Source organism: Centroberyx gerrardi, chromosome 8 (genome assembly GCF_048128805.1).
Source record: "Centroberyx gerrardi isolate f3 chromosome 8, fCenGer3.hap1.cur.20231027, whole genome shotgun sequence".
NCBI classification, from domain to species: domain Eukaryota; kingdom Metazoa; phylum Chordata; class Actinopteri; order Beryciformes; family Berycidae; genus Centroberyx; species Centroberyx gerrardi.
Genome location: NC_136004.1, coordinates 12,046,303 through 12,061,497, shown reverse-complemented (window position 1 = coordinate 12,061,497; position 15,195 = coordinate 12,046,303). Strand labels below are relative to the sequence as shown.

The window sequence follows — 15,195 nt, the reverse complement described above, 5'->3', positions numbered from 1 at the left end:
TGATCTAACTAATGCACTAATGCAGCAACTCCAAAAAAAAGTTTGGAAGAGATATTGTAGAAACTATGCTCATAATTTATTATTTCAAATAAAATGTCCTTTGTGTTGCAGTAGTATGTACACACAACACTTATTTATAGGCAAGCATTGTGTAAGAACTCCTAAATGTAACAACATTCCAAAGATTCAACTTCACTAAACTCAGTGAGCTTCGGTGTCATATGACTGCCTCATGCATATTCTGAACAATGCCAAACTGGCCAGCAACAAGTTTATTTGAAAAGTCTAGTGAGTGAATTTACTGCTGTTTCAGTAATAAACTTGCATTAACAGAATGCAGGGCCAAGATAAACCCTTCCTAAAAAGCTTCTTTAACAGTCTATCCGAGCTGTGAGCTGCGACTTCAGCAGGAGTGTGCCTTTTTGCAGCTCAAGCAATTATTTGTTTCAGGGTTTATTATTTTTCTCCTTTTGCTTGACATGATCCTGAGTTACTGCTTCCTGTATGCAGAGCTTTAGAGTGTTACAGTCCAACCAATATGAGTGTTTAAATGAAGCCGCCTATTGTTCCTATTCTATCTTATTTACTTAAAGGCAATTTTAATCAGATGTAGTTACAGAAGACAAGGGCTTCACTCTCACTGAGGTTAAAGTTAGGAATAAGTGAGTAATTGTATTACAGAACACAACAGCGGGTCAAATAAAACTCACTGTATAATTAGACGCACAAGAAAATAATTATGCATCTGGTAAGAGCACGGCCATCTCATAAAGACAGAGAGGAGGCTGCGAAGCTATTCAAGTCAATTACGTGAAGTCAGTTATGTGGTTTCCCATACCTGGGAGATCTGCTTTCAATTGTTACACACTGCTCCCCCTGTAAGTCAATGTCAGCGCGATCTAATGTCAAGACAGGCTACACCGCTAATGTCAGAGATGTCTGCCTTTTTCATTTCCTTTGGCATTGTTTGTCCAGTTGTACAGGAACACAACTTTTTATTGTTTGGGGAGTAGCCTAGTCTCATTGAAATTCACAGCCGTAAACCTCTGTATAATTAACTCCAGAGCATGTGGTGGTTAGCAGTGGTTGGCTGGATGTTTACAGTAAAGCTCAACATAGAAATCAAGTGTGTGTGTGTGTGTGTGTGTGTGTGTGTGTGTGTGTATGTGTGTGTGTGTGTGTAGTGCAAGTCTACGCAAATGACACACAAGTGAGACCTGCATTTTTCATTTATGACCAAACACAAATTGACTGGAGACAGCATGGGTTACCAATATAATGCAGAGTGTGCTGGCTGCCAAGGCAGTTAGGAGGCAATAATAAGTCCGCCATGCAGCCTCACTCTCAACAGGGCAAATACCACAGCACAGTAATCACTTCTAACCTCTAGGTAAAAACATAAAAATAAGTTTTTTTTTCTTTTTCCAGAAAGTGCAGATAAATATTTACCGCCCCACCCCACCAAGAGTAAATTTGAGTATTTCTGCCAAAAGTGCTTTTTCTCTTGACAGGGCACAGCAGGAGTGATTCTATCTTTTTTTTTTGGAGGAGGAGGAGGGTGGGGGGCTTTTCTTGGGTCTTTTTTTAAAACTTCCTAAGAGCAGCTGACAGAGGCAGGAGAGGCCACGAAGCATCTCGAAGGGAAAAAAAGTCAGTATGAAAAACTGGGGTGGGCACGGGTGGGTGTAGGGGAGAGGGAGGGAGAGGGAGAGAGAGAGAGAGAGAGAGAGAGAGAGAGAGAGAGAGAGAGAGAGAGAAAAAGGGCCTAAATTAAACACATTTGTTTCTGCTCTCACATACCACAAGTCTTATGAAAACAGAGGGCTGATTGTGTTCACTCTGCAAGTACCCCCCCCCCTCCCCCCGCCTCACCCTCCACCCCTCCTCCCTCCCCAACACCACCCAGCTCCACGCCCCCACCCCCCCCCCCCCCACCCCCTTCCCCCCTGTCCTGAGCAGCAGCAGCGGCGGCCCCTCCCCCCACACACAGCTGCCTGCAGATGCCTCCTGTGTTTGCTCTCTGAGAGCAGGCACAAATCTCCAGGCCCGCGGAGTCTGGGCCCTGCCTCATCTCAGTTTTACGGCCTGACATCCCTATCACCCCACTGCTAACCCCGCTCACTCCACCCACCCAACCACCCCCCTACCCCTGCCCTCAAGCTCTCTCACACTCAAATACACGGACACATTCACACGCCACAGGTACGCAAACACTCCTCGCCGCTCATTCCTGTTGCTCCGTGTCCCCTAAATGCGTCCCGACTCGAAAGGCTGTTAGAAACGAAACACAGAGATTCAATGGGCCACGTCGTTTTTTGAGTGCATTTACAGACGCTTAAGGAGAGCTGACAGAGAAATTGTAATCTGCGTCAAGTATATTTATAACAGAAGAAAAAAAAAAGTTACTTTTTGGCTAGAGAGAGGGGGAAGGCAGAGCTCGCTCAGTGTTGAAATCAGCTGAATTACAGGTGCTGGAAGCAATTTCATTCTCCCGTCTGCCAATTCTCCAATTCTAGCAGACCCTTCCACACCCAATCAGACAAAAAAATCAAAAATGAATCATTTGAGATATGACACTTGCTTTACACAGGATCTTCTTGAATTAGCAAATCCTTTTAAAAGTAATTACAAACTGCTGCTGCAGTGTATAATACACAGGACAACTTGCCACCGTGACATTCCCCAGGATTAGTTATGCGTATGGTCAGTGGAGTGGAGGGAGGTCTGGACGAGTGCCAAAGCATTTCTATACCTGAAACATTTGTAAAAGTCATTCCCTGCAATCTAGAGGCTTCAATTTCATCATGCTGTGCAATTGAGGTATTGAGTCCTAAATCATGATAAAGTGGCCTACGTTTGGCTAGAAATTCAATTCACATTCACTTTCAAGGCCTTTCCTCCATCTTCAAAAAATTTTAAAGGCTAAATTCACAAACTCACAATTTGCTAAAAAGATTTTCAGGTCCAAGAAAGCCTTTAGAAGGGACACAAAGGAAGATGAGATTGGGTCATGAGGTCTCCTACCTCTTCAAGGTTCATCAGGTCCCTTGAAAAGAAAACAATGGAGTAGAAATCGTATGGAACCTTCACCCTCCTGAGAACATATTTATTGAACAAAATTACTTGTCACAGTTTGTGGAGAAAGAGTGGAGGAGAGAATTTGTTCTAGTGTTTTCTGACTATTCACATCATTGATCAGTCAAGGCTCAACATGAAAACAATATATTCAGTTGCTGCTATCTCTCAATTTCAATACAACCTAATGAGAACGGCAAGGTGATTATGATCAGGGGCTGCTGCAAATATCAGATTCCCAGCGACAGAGTTGAGGAGAGGCCCCTAACTATTACACAGTATTCAGGAATGCAGAGCATGAACCACCACAGTAACAGGGAGCTGAAGACAAATGTTCATGTCTATCCCGTTTTGGACATTGAAGTGTGGCTCGCACTACATTACAGAAAAGGTTTTTACGAACAGCATAAAAATAGGAAAGTTTATCTTTCATGGAGAGCTGTCCCCGTGAAGCCAAATCTGCGCCACAACGCAACAAACCTCTATTCAATCCAAACTGCACACTTCTGCAAACAATTAGTGATGACCCAAGAACTGTAAGCTGTGCAGGGAGGGAAGGAGAGAGAGAGGGAGAGAGAGAGAGAGAGAGAGAGAGAGAGAACGAAAGGGGGAGTGACTGGAGAAAGGGAGAGGGGAGCTTGTGCACAATTACAGCAGGGATTTATGGCCTGAGAAACAATTTATAAATCACAGCGCCTGAGCTAATGTGCTCCAGATTGTTCTCCATGCAGCTGCAATTTTGGTCTGCGTGAAACGGCATAATAAACCTGGCTGGAAGACATGTTTGGGTGGTGGTGGGGCAGAGAGAAGCTGAGACCGTGGGTGGGGGCTGAGGAGGGCGAGCGTGTGGGCCTGCAAACTTTCGGAGGTGTTTTGAACAAAGAGACTGAGAGCTTTTTTTTTGTGAGGTTTTGGTGCGGTGCGATACAGAATTATTAACCTGGATAGACAGAGAATGAAAATGTCTTTGCACAAACCTCCCAAATATGACTTCTCAAATAAATAATACCAATGAAAAGGAAGTTTTGCAATGATGTGAGGTATTAGAGAGAGGCCAGCACAGTAGTTGAACAGCAAATGCAACTTTTCCAAAACAAAAACTGAACAATGATACAGTTTCCACTAAGACACTAAGCGCAGGATCTAAGCCGGTGTTACTGCCTCATTGTGAAACTATGAACTATGCCCTTATAATCGCGTCACTGCCGTAGCTGAAGTGAAAATGAATTTTAGATAGGCGATTATAATAAGAAAACACAAATGTTGCAAATTGATCCCTTTATTGTCGCTGCAGGCTGGTGTGGAAGAAGGGATCGGATGTGCTGAGGGAAGCCTGGGCTTTTGTGGCCACTCAGCCAACCGGCCCTGAACCTTGACCTCTAACCCTTCACCCTGGGGGGCAAACAAAGCTCTGAGTGACATCTGAAACTAGACACTCTATGGGGAGAGAGTGTCTGGACGGGACTCAAATGACCCATTAACTCTGCAGAAAAGATTTATGGCTTTTTATTCTGCTCTGCAAATCTCTAACTGAAGAGTCACACAGATCTGTCAAAAATAATCAAGCTAACCCACCAACGAGAGGTCTACACCAAATTTAATCTTGTTTACTTGCCAATATCTCCATCTTGCATGGGGATAAACAAAAATGTTCCATAATTCACAGCTTCACTGTGGTGGCTTCAAGTAGAGTTGCGATTACCAATGATACACACGTGTGCGCATGCAGTTACAGTGTGTACCAAAATAAATTCTGCCTAATACAAACAACATGAAGCTAATCTTCAGTCTGTTTTGAAAGACTTACTAATGCATATTCACCACCCTTTGAAGGATTCCATACAGTGGATTGCGTAAACAGGTCGGGCATTAGTATATTGTAAACAAAAACAGAGAAAAAAGTTGATGGTAAATGTGCTGTGGTGAATGCGAGCCTTCGTCGCCAGAATGCTGAAAGCCACTGTAGTATTTAAATCAGGCAAGGAGGGAGGAAGACTGGGCCAAGCATTCTGTAGCTCAGCTGTGAGGCTCTAAGCCGTTGCCCTAGGGTCTTTGTCCTGCCTTTCAGGGCAAGTCTGAGGTAGTCAAAGACCCTATTCATGACCGGCGCTCCCCCTGCCAACACACCCATACAGCCCCAGTCAAGTCAGCCGAGAGCTATAGAGCCTTCCCATTTCACACGAGAATCAGACCTGCCCCTAAAGCCTGCTTCAGGGATTTCCAATAGCCAGCCCCTCCAGCCCATGTACAAATCAAACAAAAGGGCTCCTTGGCCTGCTCCATGTCATATAGGGCTGATTAGATCTTTTTTTTCTAATGTAGCTACTCTAAATTTGAAGCAAATAAGTCAGTCACATTTGTAGGGATTTGGTATCTAGCCATGTAAATGGATGAGGGATTATGTCAGCGGAGGTGTGGAGCTGCCATCCAACGCTCCTCAGGGACCTTCGTTTTAAAATCACAAAGCTGATGCTGCTGTGGATGTTGGAAAAGAATTGTTTGATATCATCTGACTAGTAAACATTATCATTTTGGTCATTTTGGTGATTTTGAGGTCAGCTAACAATAGCAAAACATTTCAAACTAAAACCAAAGAAGTGGAAAACATCTGGCCGAACCAAATGAGCCAAAATAAAATCTCCAAACAAAAATCTTAATCAAACTGATCATCTGAGGCAAGGGGAATCCCGCTATCACTTAGAGAGTCTCTGTCTAAGAAGCACCATGACAAGACCCATAACCACAACCATTATTCACAACTAATCAGTAACATTAACTCCTAATTTTAAATTGGGCAAATGCGGTCAGGAAAGAGCGATCTTCTGTGGAGGCTGATGTAAAAATATCAACCCATCAGAAGTTTCTACTGTTTCTACTATTTCTTCTAACAGGAGCCACAAGTCTGGTTGGAGATAAGGAGGCTACACATTTTAGATGACTTGCGCCTTTGCTTGGCTTTAATCAAATTTGATGCTCTGCAGAACATTGTGACTCCTTAACAAGTACAATTGGTTTACAAGGGTAACTGGAGGAAGCAAAGGGCACCCGAAGGCTAAGTTATTATCAATGTTAGGACAACAACCACACGGACAAGCTGAAGAATATCCGAGCTTGAGATGTATGTGTACTGGTTTGATTTGCATAAGTGCAAGTGGGACTAACCACATACAAGCAGATATATCTCTTATGCGTTGTACATGCACCATCCAAAGAACATTGTTTAAAAATTCATCTGTTGTTCCCCCCAATGCCTCATCATTTCCCCCTGTGGTAGTTTTTAGCCAAGCTTTATAAATGCAATCATATGGTAATACATGGCATGTTGCTATATTCATTAAAAAAAGAAACTTCCCTATGGCTCCCTGTAGGACTTATTTTAGTCATATAGGTAATCATATAGGCAATATATAGGTTACTTCTGTTTTTAGACCCGTGTCTAAATTCAGATTACCGAGTGGCACATCAGCTTCAGCTGGGACTCTATCTACGTTTTCTTCATTGCCACTGATTCTTTTGTAAATGTCATGTTGTGGAAGATTGATCCATGCTCTGAGTGCTTGACTAAAGAGGAACTGCCTTGAATATAAAACATAATAGAGAGGAAGAGGTGCGGTGCTCTCTCAGTAGCAAAATAATCATCTATCCATGAGTTAGAACTAGTTAAAACAACTAATCATAAAATAAAGTGGTCAGGGTGTGATGTAGGTCGCGCGTGTTTGCAGGTGCAGTGTGTTGACTTGACAGGCGTCCGTCTGGGGACATGAGCCGCACCGGCAGTCCAAACTTACTGCTCCAGTGCAGGGATACACTCAGTGGGAAGCAGCCAAACTGATTTATAACTTCAACAAGAAGAACAGCTGCTCTGCTCACTGTCAACTAACCTCATCCCGGACGGATAACCATCCACTTCTTTATTTAGTACGCCGACTGGAACCTTACTGACACTACACACATATGACATGGCCTTTAACCAACCGTTTGCCTCCTCTTCTTAAATGTTCCCCAGTCGGCTCAGAGGAAGCGTGTTCATGCCCTGTATGTGAACTTAAGTGAAACCTGATAAAAATCTCAGTACTACTGATGCTACATGTGCATGATCTGATAGCCTCCTGCTGCTTGCTGATTGGGCCGTGAATGTGAGGGAATGGCAAAGCATTGCGGGCTATGGCGGAGGAGTGCTGCTCTGTGGGAGACAGAATCCCTCAGATAAGTAAGTGCCTCAAGGTCTGGAAGCCGGCCCACCTCAGGATAACAGGCAAAGGAATAGCGGGACCTATATCTGCCCCAGTTTATGCTCCCACCACCACATCTCATCAACAATCTCTCCTCTTCCCCGCTCTCTCCCTCTCCTGCTGCCTGCACTGCTTAAACTGAAAACAGCTGTTTGGAATACCAGACTGATGAAACCCTATTTAGAGTTGTTGTTTTTTTTCTTCCTGCCGTACAATCACGTTTTATTAGCATGGAGTGAAGAGTTTAAGGTACAATTAGAGAGGGCAAACATTTCTTTATGTGAGCTAAACAGTAGTGGTTATGGCCATGTAGGGGCCACATATACACATAATACACGGGGCAGCCCAATAACCGAGACACCCTGATCCCATCAGACAGCTCCAAGTCTGATCACCTGGGAGTGAGATGGATCACCCTGACCCGCTGATAAAACCAGAGGCCCAACCTCGCCCCTGCACCGTGACTCCAGGTTAATACCACAGAACAGACATTACTAAGCTGGTATTCACATGATACATGAGCCGTGCCACCACCCCCGCCCATACTTCCACCTCCCATAACTTAAATTCATGGCAAACTTTTCTTTTACGTTTCTCGACAATTAGCAGCTGCGCGGCACTATACGGAGAGTCAGTGCTTTGGGTAAACTACAGGAGTGGTCATGGCTAAGCTGAGACACCGACACTGTTGAGTAGTTTCCATTGCAACGACCTCAACTCCGCTGACTCAAAGCTCCATAACAGCCCATCCCATCACAAAAAAAAAAGAGCATCTGCTACACAAGGACAGTAGAAATCAGACTTACATCAGGAAATGCCTCAATATATAGCTAGTTATTTTTTTATATCTATGAAACCGTTTTAATATGAATGAGCATCAGGTATAGCAGAGAACACCAGTGTTTTTGGTGTTTGGATGTTGAGTTGAGCTGGTCCACAACACAACATATCTTCGTATTGTCAAACTGCTTCATAGCAATCACGTTTCTATTTAGGAAAGCAGAAAGTTAGAAACTAAGGTATGTTAGAAACGTGGTCACCCTTGGCCCAACGTCTCGCAGCTTAGAACACAACAAGTACGACCACAGTTTTCACGGGGAAAAGCAATGTACCAAACCACAAACTCCGCAGCAGCTCTGGCCAAACACAGCGAAAGAGAAAAACACATAAATTGATAAAAACACATTTGCACACATATTCATCTTGGCACATCAAAGGGATTCATTGATGTCACTGAACGTAGGGAGTCTGCGGCTGGAGAGGGGAGAGGGTGGTTATCCTTTCCTCAAAGGGTGCTGAGATGCTCCTGATGGGCCCTGCTCTTGAGAAGCCAGAGAGTGCTATAAACAGAATTTCTAATGTCAGGCGGGAGGGTGGGTGGGTAGGTAGTGAACTAGCAGGCTAGGGGTAGCGTGAGGAATTGACGCCAGCTCATGCTTTCCGCAGAGACCGAAGAGGGAGGGATACAGACCAGGACTGACACCATTTCACACAGTTCTACACAAGTGCCGTTAGGAAGCGAACATGAGCATCCCCCGGCCTGGAGATGAAATGCAAACGCCAACCCCGTGTTCCTGTGAAACCCAGGAGGAACGGCTGGATAGGAAGCTACTAGGAGTTCGGTTAGGTTCTACAGATTGTGAAAAAAGCACACATATTCCCTCCAGGTATGACACTTCCTGATACGCTGGGTGAATAGCGAGTGATTCATACATCAAGCAGTGTAAAGCGTAACATTTGTAACCGTAACATATTCCTTTATATTTTATCATGGCACTATAATTAGCACTTAATTGCTTTGATTTATGTTGGAATAATTAGAACCTGGTGCTGACCTTAATTCCACCTTCATAATAAAATAGTAATTGTTCAGACATACAGTTGCGTAAATACATAACAATTATAGTGTAACATCAAGTAAAAATGATGTTACTGTAATGGAACATAAATAAAAGTGTGTCCCAACATCTCCCCCTCTTTCTAAAACTAAATCATGATTGATGAGATATTTCAAAACAAACTTTTGCAGAATTTAATTTAATTTCCTCAAGTCTAACAATAAGTCCACTATCAAAATTAATCACTCCAGGCAAGGCCTTAGCCAGCCACGGCATTTCTGAGGCTGCAGGCGAGCTTTTTATAATTGAATAGTGCCACTAAATTGATGTAGATTTGTTTGCCTTTGAAGAAAAAATCTTTTCAAAACTATAAACCTAGTCAAAAATGTTAGCTCTGTTGACACAGTCCTTGGTTAAAAAAATATTTGCAAGCTAACATTCAGATTACTTTCAGCAGTGGCATACAACACTGAGGGTTGTCAGAATGTGAGCCGGCACACTGTTCCCTCTGTTGCAAAGTATCCACAGACCCTCACCTGAAACCCACCACCCCCCCTCGCAGACTTACTCACACACACAACGTACAGCACGCATGGATGCACATGCGCACATACACACACACACACACACACACACACCAAGGTGAGTGGAAAAGCCAAGTGAGCAACCTGATGAAAAGATACCTCCACACAAACACCGTTTGCTTATGCAAGGAGAGGCCCTTTTATTCAACAGGACAATGTGTATGTTGACTTTTCTTTGTCTGCACATTTTTAAGCACCAAAAGCACCAGAAAGAATGGAAAAAAGAAGTCAGGGAGGCATGCAATTGTAGCTACTAACATGTTCAGACTCATACAAGCTCTCCATTCACGGCTCAATCTCAAACAATTTTCTATTCAACAATCATGCTCGGGAGTTTGAGTGTCCCACTGGGTATTTGATGAAGATATATTTGAGCGGCTCACCTCCCTCTCGCTTACTCGCCACCTCTCACACACAAGAGGCATTTCGCTCTTTAGTGATGATGGTGATGATGTACTAGCAGAGTTATCTAAACTGCTGATGAGGCTGATAGCGGTGGCGTCGAGCAGACCGTGTTCACCAATTAAATCTCGCACCAGCCCGTCACTATAGGTACAAAGCAGCGAAATCGTAGCGACGAATCGACGCGAGGCCTCAAAACAATAAGTGGGATTCGTCAGTGTAACCCCGGAGGAAAAACCCCGTTGGCCCTCCACCCCACACCAGGCAGAAGTCTGGTGGAACATCTTTCCAAACATAAAACCTCCTCCTCAACTCTCTGTGGATTACAGCGGAATGTCAGAGCAGAGCAGGCTTTAAATCAGTTATGCTCGGCCCTCGGGGGAACTTTGTGCTGATCCCATGTAGGCCTGTCTCTCATTGCTCATGATAGGGTTGCCACATCCACATTTAAAAGTTGGGCCTCAAATCATTCAACATGTAGCACATCACGTAGTGAAGTCACCACACTTAGGCAGAAAAGACGGTTGAGCACAACATCTACCTGTTACTCAACACTGCGCTCTTTATATTTTACGAGTGCTGTCATGTAAGGAATATTAATGTGTTAGTGCAGAAGTATACTGTTTCAAATCATTTGAAAAGTACATTTATTTATTGGGATGTTGGACCAGAGGGGGGAGTTGTAAATAGATTCAAGGGGGAGAATGTAAAATTTTAATCCCCCTCTCTCGCACACATACACACACACAATACACACACTGTTGTTTCTACACTCAATTACAAAAATATTTACATTACACTCAAAGCTATGAAACTGCAGTTCCCCCACCTGGGTAATGAGAGCAGTGAATTCTGCTCCATGGGAGCCACCGGATCATCTGTTTGAGAGACATAACTTTTATGTTTCTCAATCAACAGCAAGACCACACACCACACATGTAAAGCAGATCTGCCAACCTCAACAGTGTTTTCCCAAACATATACGGTTCGTTAGCCTGGGGAACGTATGGATTTGAAGAGCAGAGAGCTAACGACACAACTGCATTCCTACAGTAACTATAGGCACCATCTATCTCACCAACTAATTAGGACATCCTGCAGATACACAGAGCAAGTGTGAGCAACTGTAGAGCTCATTAGTTAAACTAACTTGCTGGCCAAACGTTGGTGCAGGCTGCTGGTAAATATTCTCCACTTAATCTGACCGTATCGAACTCCATCCACAAGTGTACACACACCAAACCCTGATTGGAAGCCTAAAAAGGCACTAAACTCAACATCTCATCAATCAAATTCAGCATTCACACTAAGCCATGAGCAGCGAGTACACTTGTGTGCAATATGGAGAATACACCGACAGCTTAAGACGACTGGCTTGGTATGTATGTAAGTATGCCAGCCATTGTCTGCCTGCTTGTTTTCTACCATGAGGACATGCTGATTGACACAGTCAGCTCACTCTGTCCCATTGACCCCATTCTTTCCTCCCACTATAATATGGAGGATTTAACCTCCAAATTTTCAAGCTTTAGCAATTATTTGTTCCTTCGCCTTGAGCAACGAGAACAGTCTTTTTTAATTTCCAAGTTTGTTTTCCTGGACTAAAACACAAGGAAGTGCGAGCCTTTTCTTCCAGGCAGCTCTATGAGAAACAAAGGCAAAACAAAGCGGAGACGAGATAATGGGTTACTAACATTTTCAGTCAATTACTTCAGTCTATTAAAGTGTGTTGCTTGAATAATATGAGAAACATCTGCCACAGTTTCAAGCTAAAATCCTTCAAGTAATCAATATTGAAGAAACAGAAAATGAGGTCATGCATCAATAAAAACGCATTTTCTGTTACAGCGCAAGAATCTCGCTCACATTTGTTATTCCTGCAAAACTCTGGTGGCCAGGGAAAAAAAATGACATAGAGGATCTCCACAGTGGTATGTATCACCTAGTGTGAGGAGTAGCCATTTAGTTAATGAGCCCCGATGGAGACCTCCAATGAAGCCATCAAGACTGTTCAGAATAACAATGGTCAACTAACGCCTTTCTAATTGAATGGAAGGTACAGCGAGGCAGGGGGAGTGGGCCTGGAACAGTGAAAAGGAGACAGAAAAAAAGGGGAGGGAGGTCTTTTCAGTCAAATGCCTGCCAGGCCCTAACGAAAGTGCTTGTTTTTTGGGGGGGGATGTGACAGGGATTGGGGGATGGACAACATCACACTGCAGCAGGGGTTATTTCAAGCAACTTTGCATAGACCCATTTTTCTTCCAAATGCATTTTAGACGGCTCGCACCAAATACTGTTGGTAACGTCGCAAACTTAATGTCTTGCATGTTTCTTTGGAATTAATATTCCACATGACCATGTATAACTTGTTCTTTGACCTAAGTCACAAGGTTGTTGTTGTTTTTTGTTCAAATGTTATTGCAGTGATCATGTCAGTGTCATTGTTAATTAGTGTGAAATGAGTGTCTGGTCTCAGTGCATAATTGATTTGTCGTTCAGCCACGTTTCAAAATGTGATGTTTACTGAAGCAAAAAATAAATAACATAATATCAATAGGCAAACCAATGCAACTATTGGCAACATTAATTGACCTTATTGATTAAAACAACTTCACTGCATTATGGAAAACCAATATGCAACAGATCCTGATGAGTAAATCCATTTAAAACTCGCCATCAACAGCATTCACTCATGACTGACAACCATATCACTGAGATTTTATAAGACCAGTCTCTCAACTGCCACAATCGCTGTCATGTACATTGCAGTGAAATGCCTCCCATGTGTGTCAAAGCTAGGTATTACATTGTTGTTACTGTAGGGTGTGACTGCATGAACAGCCTATTTTCAATTTTTGAGGAGCATATGAGTGCAATTAAAAACCTGTAGTGTCTCAAATGCACTTGGAGCGGATGGCCAAGTAGAATGCTATAGGATACTTCATGTCAACATTAGGTCTGTAAACTAAAGAGCTGCTTCCCTCATGAATAACCCAAATAGGAAAACAATCTAATTGGAACAGGCCCATGTGAAAAAAGAACTCTAGTAATCCTATGATACACTTTAGAAGGATACTAATAACTAATAACTATAAACTGTAAAACTATAAATCCCTATAGGACTTTTACAATGATACCATAGAAGATAGCATGAATAAGACAAGGTCACTATAAACTCACTATTATTAAGTAGCCTACTACACACAAACTATAAGTTCCTACAGGAATATTATAGTGGTTTTTCGATAAGGTGGGCATCATAAATTATCCCAAATAAAAAAAAAACAACGACTGACTTTGAGCCTAATGTGAAGCTGTCAAAAAAAACAAGGCTTTTCAAGGGTGGGTGGCAGGGAGAAATTTATATCCCCAAAAAGAACAAAGAAGTAGTTAGTACTCCTTGAGAGGCCACTCGGAGGGAATATGGCGGTCTGGCAGTGCACAGGCAACTTTTACGCACGGCCAAAGTTTTTTTGGAGAGTGCGCAAGTATTGTGGAAACACAGTGAACAAAACCATCAACAACAAAAAACCACACACTCACCGTTCTTGCACTCGGAGACAGCGAGCCGTTGGACAGGTAGGGATTGGTGAGGTCTGGGATCATGAGAAATGGGTAGCCAGGATAGTGAGGACTCTTGAAAAAGCCACCATCTTGATGCCTTCTCAGTGCTGCGGGGATATTAAAAAAAATAAAATCACAATTAAATATGCATAAAATCAACATAGCAGTGCAGCAACAGCTCATAGAGTACGAAGTCTTTTTTTTTTTACCTTCACTGAAGTAATCTCTCGTTTTCTCATAACTTTCTGTGTCGGGTCTGGTTTGGGGGCGCCGCTCTGCTTGCTGACAAGGGGAGAATATACACATGGAGGGGGGAAACTAGTGAAACTTTCAGCAGCAAGTTTATTAAATACATCCCTCTTAATGGTGAGCGGTCTGAGCAACGATTCGCGTGTGCGGTGCCCTTACCTCGGAGTCCGACGAGCTGCTGTTGTTTTCCGACTCGTTCACTAAGGAGGATTTCACATCATCCAAATCCCTTTCTGCCGACACATTTTCGGAGATCTTTTCCTCCTGCTCTCCTTCGTCTTTAAAGGATATCATTTCATCGTTCGCCCCCAGATCATCTCCGCCTCCTCCGTTTAATTGTGGCATTTTCGCGGATAAAAAGCGGACAGTATTTAGAGGAGAAAAACAATAAACACTCGCTAGAACAACTGACTTTTTATCAGATTAAAGTAGTCCAAACGAGCCACTCAAACCCTATAGCTACTAAACTATCTGCGAGCAACGGTGCATGTTCAGAACTCCGTCTTCATTCTCTGAGCGTTTTCCCATTTCTCCATGACGAATCTTCCAATAATCCACCATAAAAGTTAAAACATGGGCATAAGCATGAAATATCTATTCGGTTTGGCGTCAGCGGCCGGATGCGCAGTAACTTGGCAAAGTTTTGTCTCCTTCGCAGTGGACAACTTGTGGCCCCTGTATGTCTCTCCTTGTGCTGCTGAGGAATGGGACTCTCTCCTCCTATAGACCCACAGGGAGCAAAATATACTACAGTCAAACCGACTGGTAGGTTACTCAAGAACAGCAATGACGTCCAATTTCACCTCCTAATATCCATGTGTAAGAAAACAATGGCTCAGACACAAAAAACAAAAAAAAAGACGAGACGGTCAGGCTGCAGTTTTCTTCACTTCTGACTCGATTGTTTTCCCCCCAGAAGTTTAAGGCGACGCTTCGCTGTTTTCCCTAACAAGCACAAAGCTCAGAAACTGTCAAAGTAAGATTATAGCCGTTGCAAAAGAACTGAATTTTCAGCTGGACGAAGTCGCTCTTTCCCTCCACATTGCTGCCGGGGAATGCGCCCTGAAAACTACTTGGTTGTTCAAGTGGAAGAAAAGCGCAGCTCGTCCGTAGAGGAGGAGTTTGCGCTGAAAACCGACACTTCATTCACCACCATGTAGATCAGCTATTCTTAACCCTCAAGCCACCAACACGCAGCCAACATGCCACCAGCACAACAATAAAATGATCGAGAAAATTGTAACAGAATTA

At 43.3% G+C, this 15,195-nt stretch overlaps 1 protein-coding gene across 2 annotated transcripts in view; it reads right to left on the bottom strand.

Moving 5' to 3' along the window:
• The window catches only part of tcf7l1b (transcription factor 7 like 1b), a 32,905-nt gene extending 17,924 nt beyond the window's left edge, over positions 1–14,981 (bottom strand). For both annotated transcript variants that reach the window (XM_071923620.2, XM_071923630.2), the window contains exons 1-3: positions 14,104–14,981; positions 13,905–13,977; positions 13,675–13,802 (exon numbers count right to left, since the gene is read on the bottom strand). In XM_071923620.2, the coding sequence (XP_071779721.1) occupies positions 13,675–13,802; positions 13,905–13,977; positions 14,104–14,289 (387 nt within the window). In that variant the 5' untranslated portion in view covers positions 14,290–14,981. The remainder of the gene's footprint in view (positions 1–13,674; positions 13,803–13,904; positions 13,978–14,103) is intronic.
• Positions 14,982–15,195: the final 214 nt, after the last annotated feature.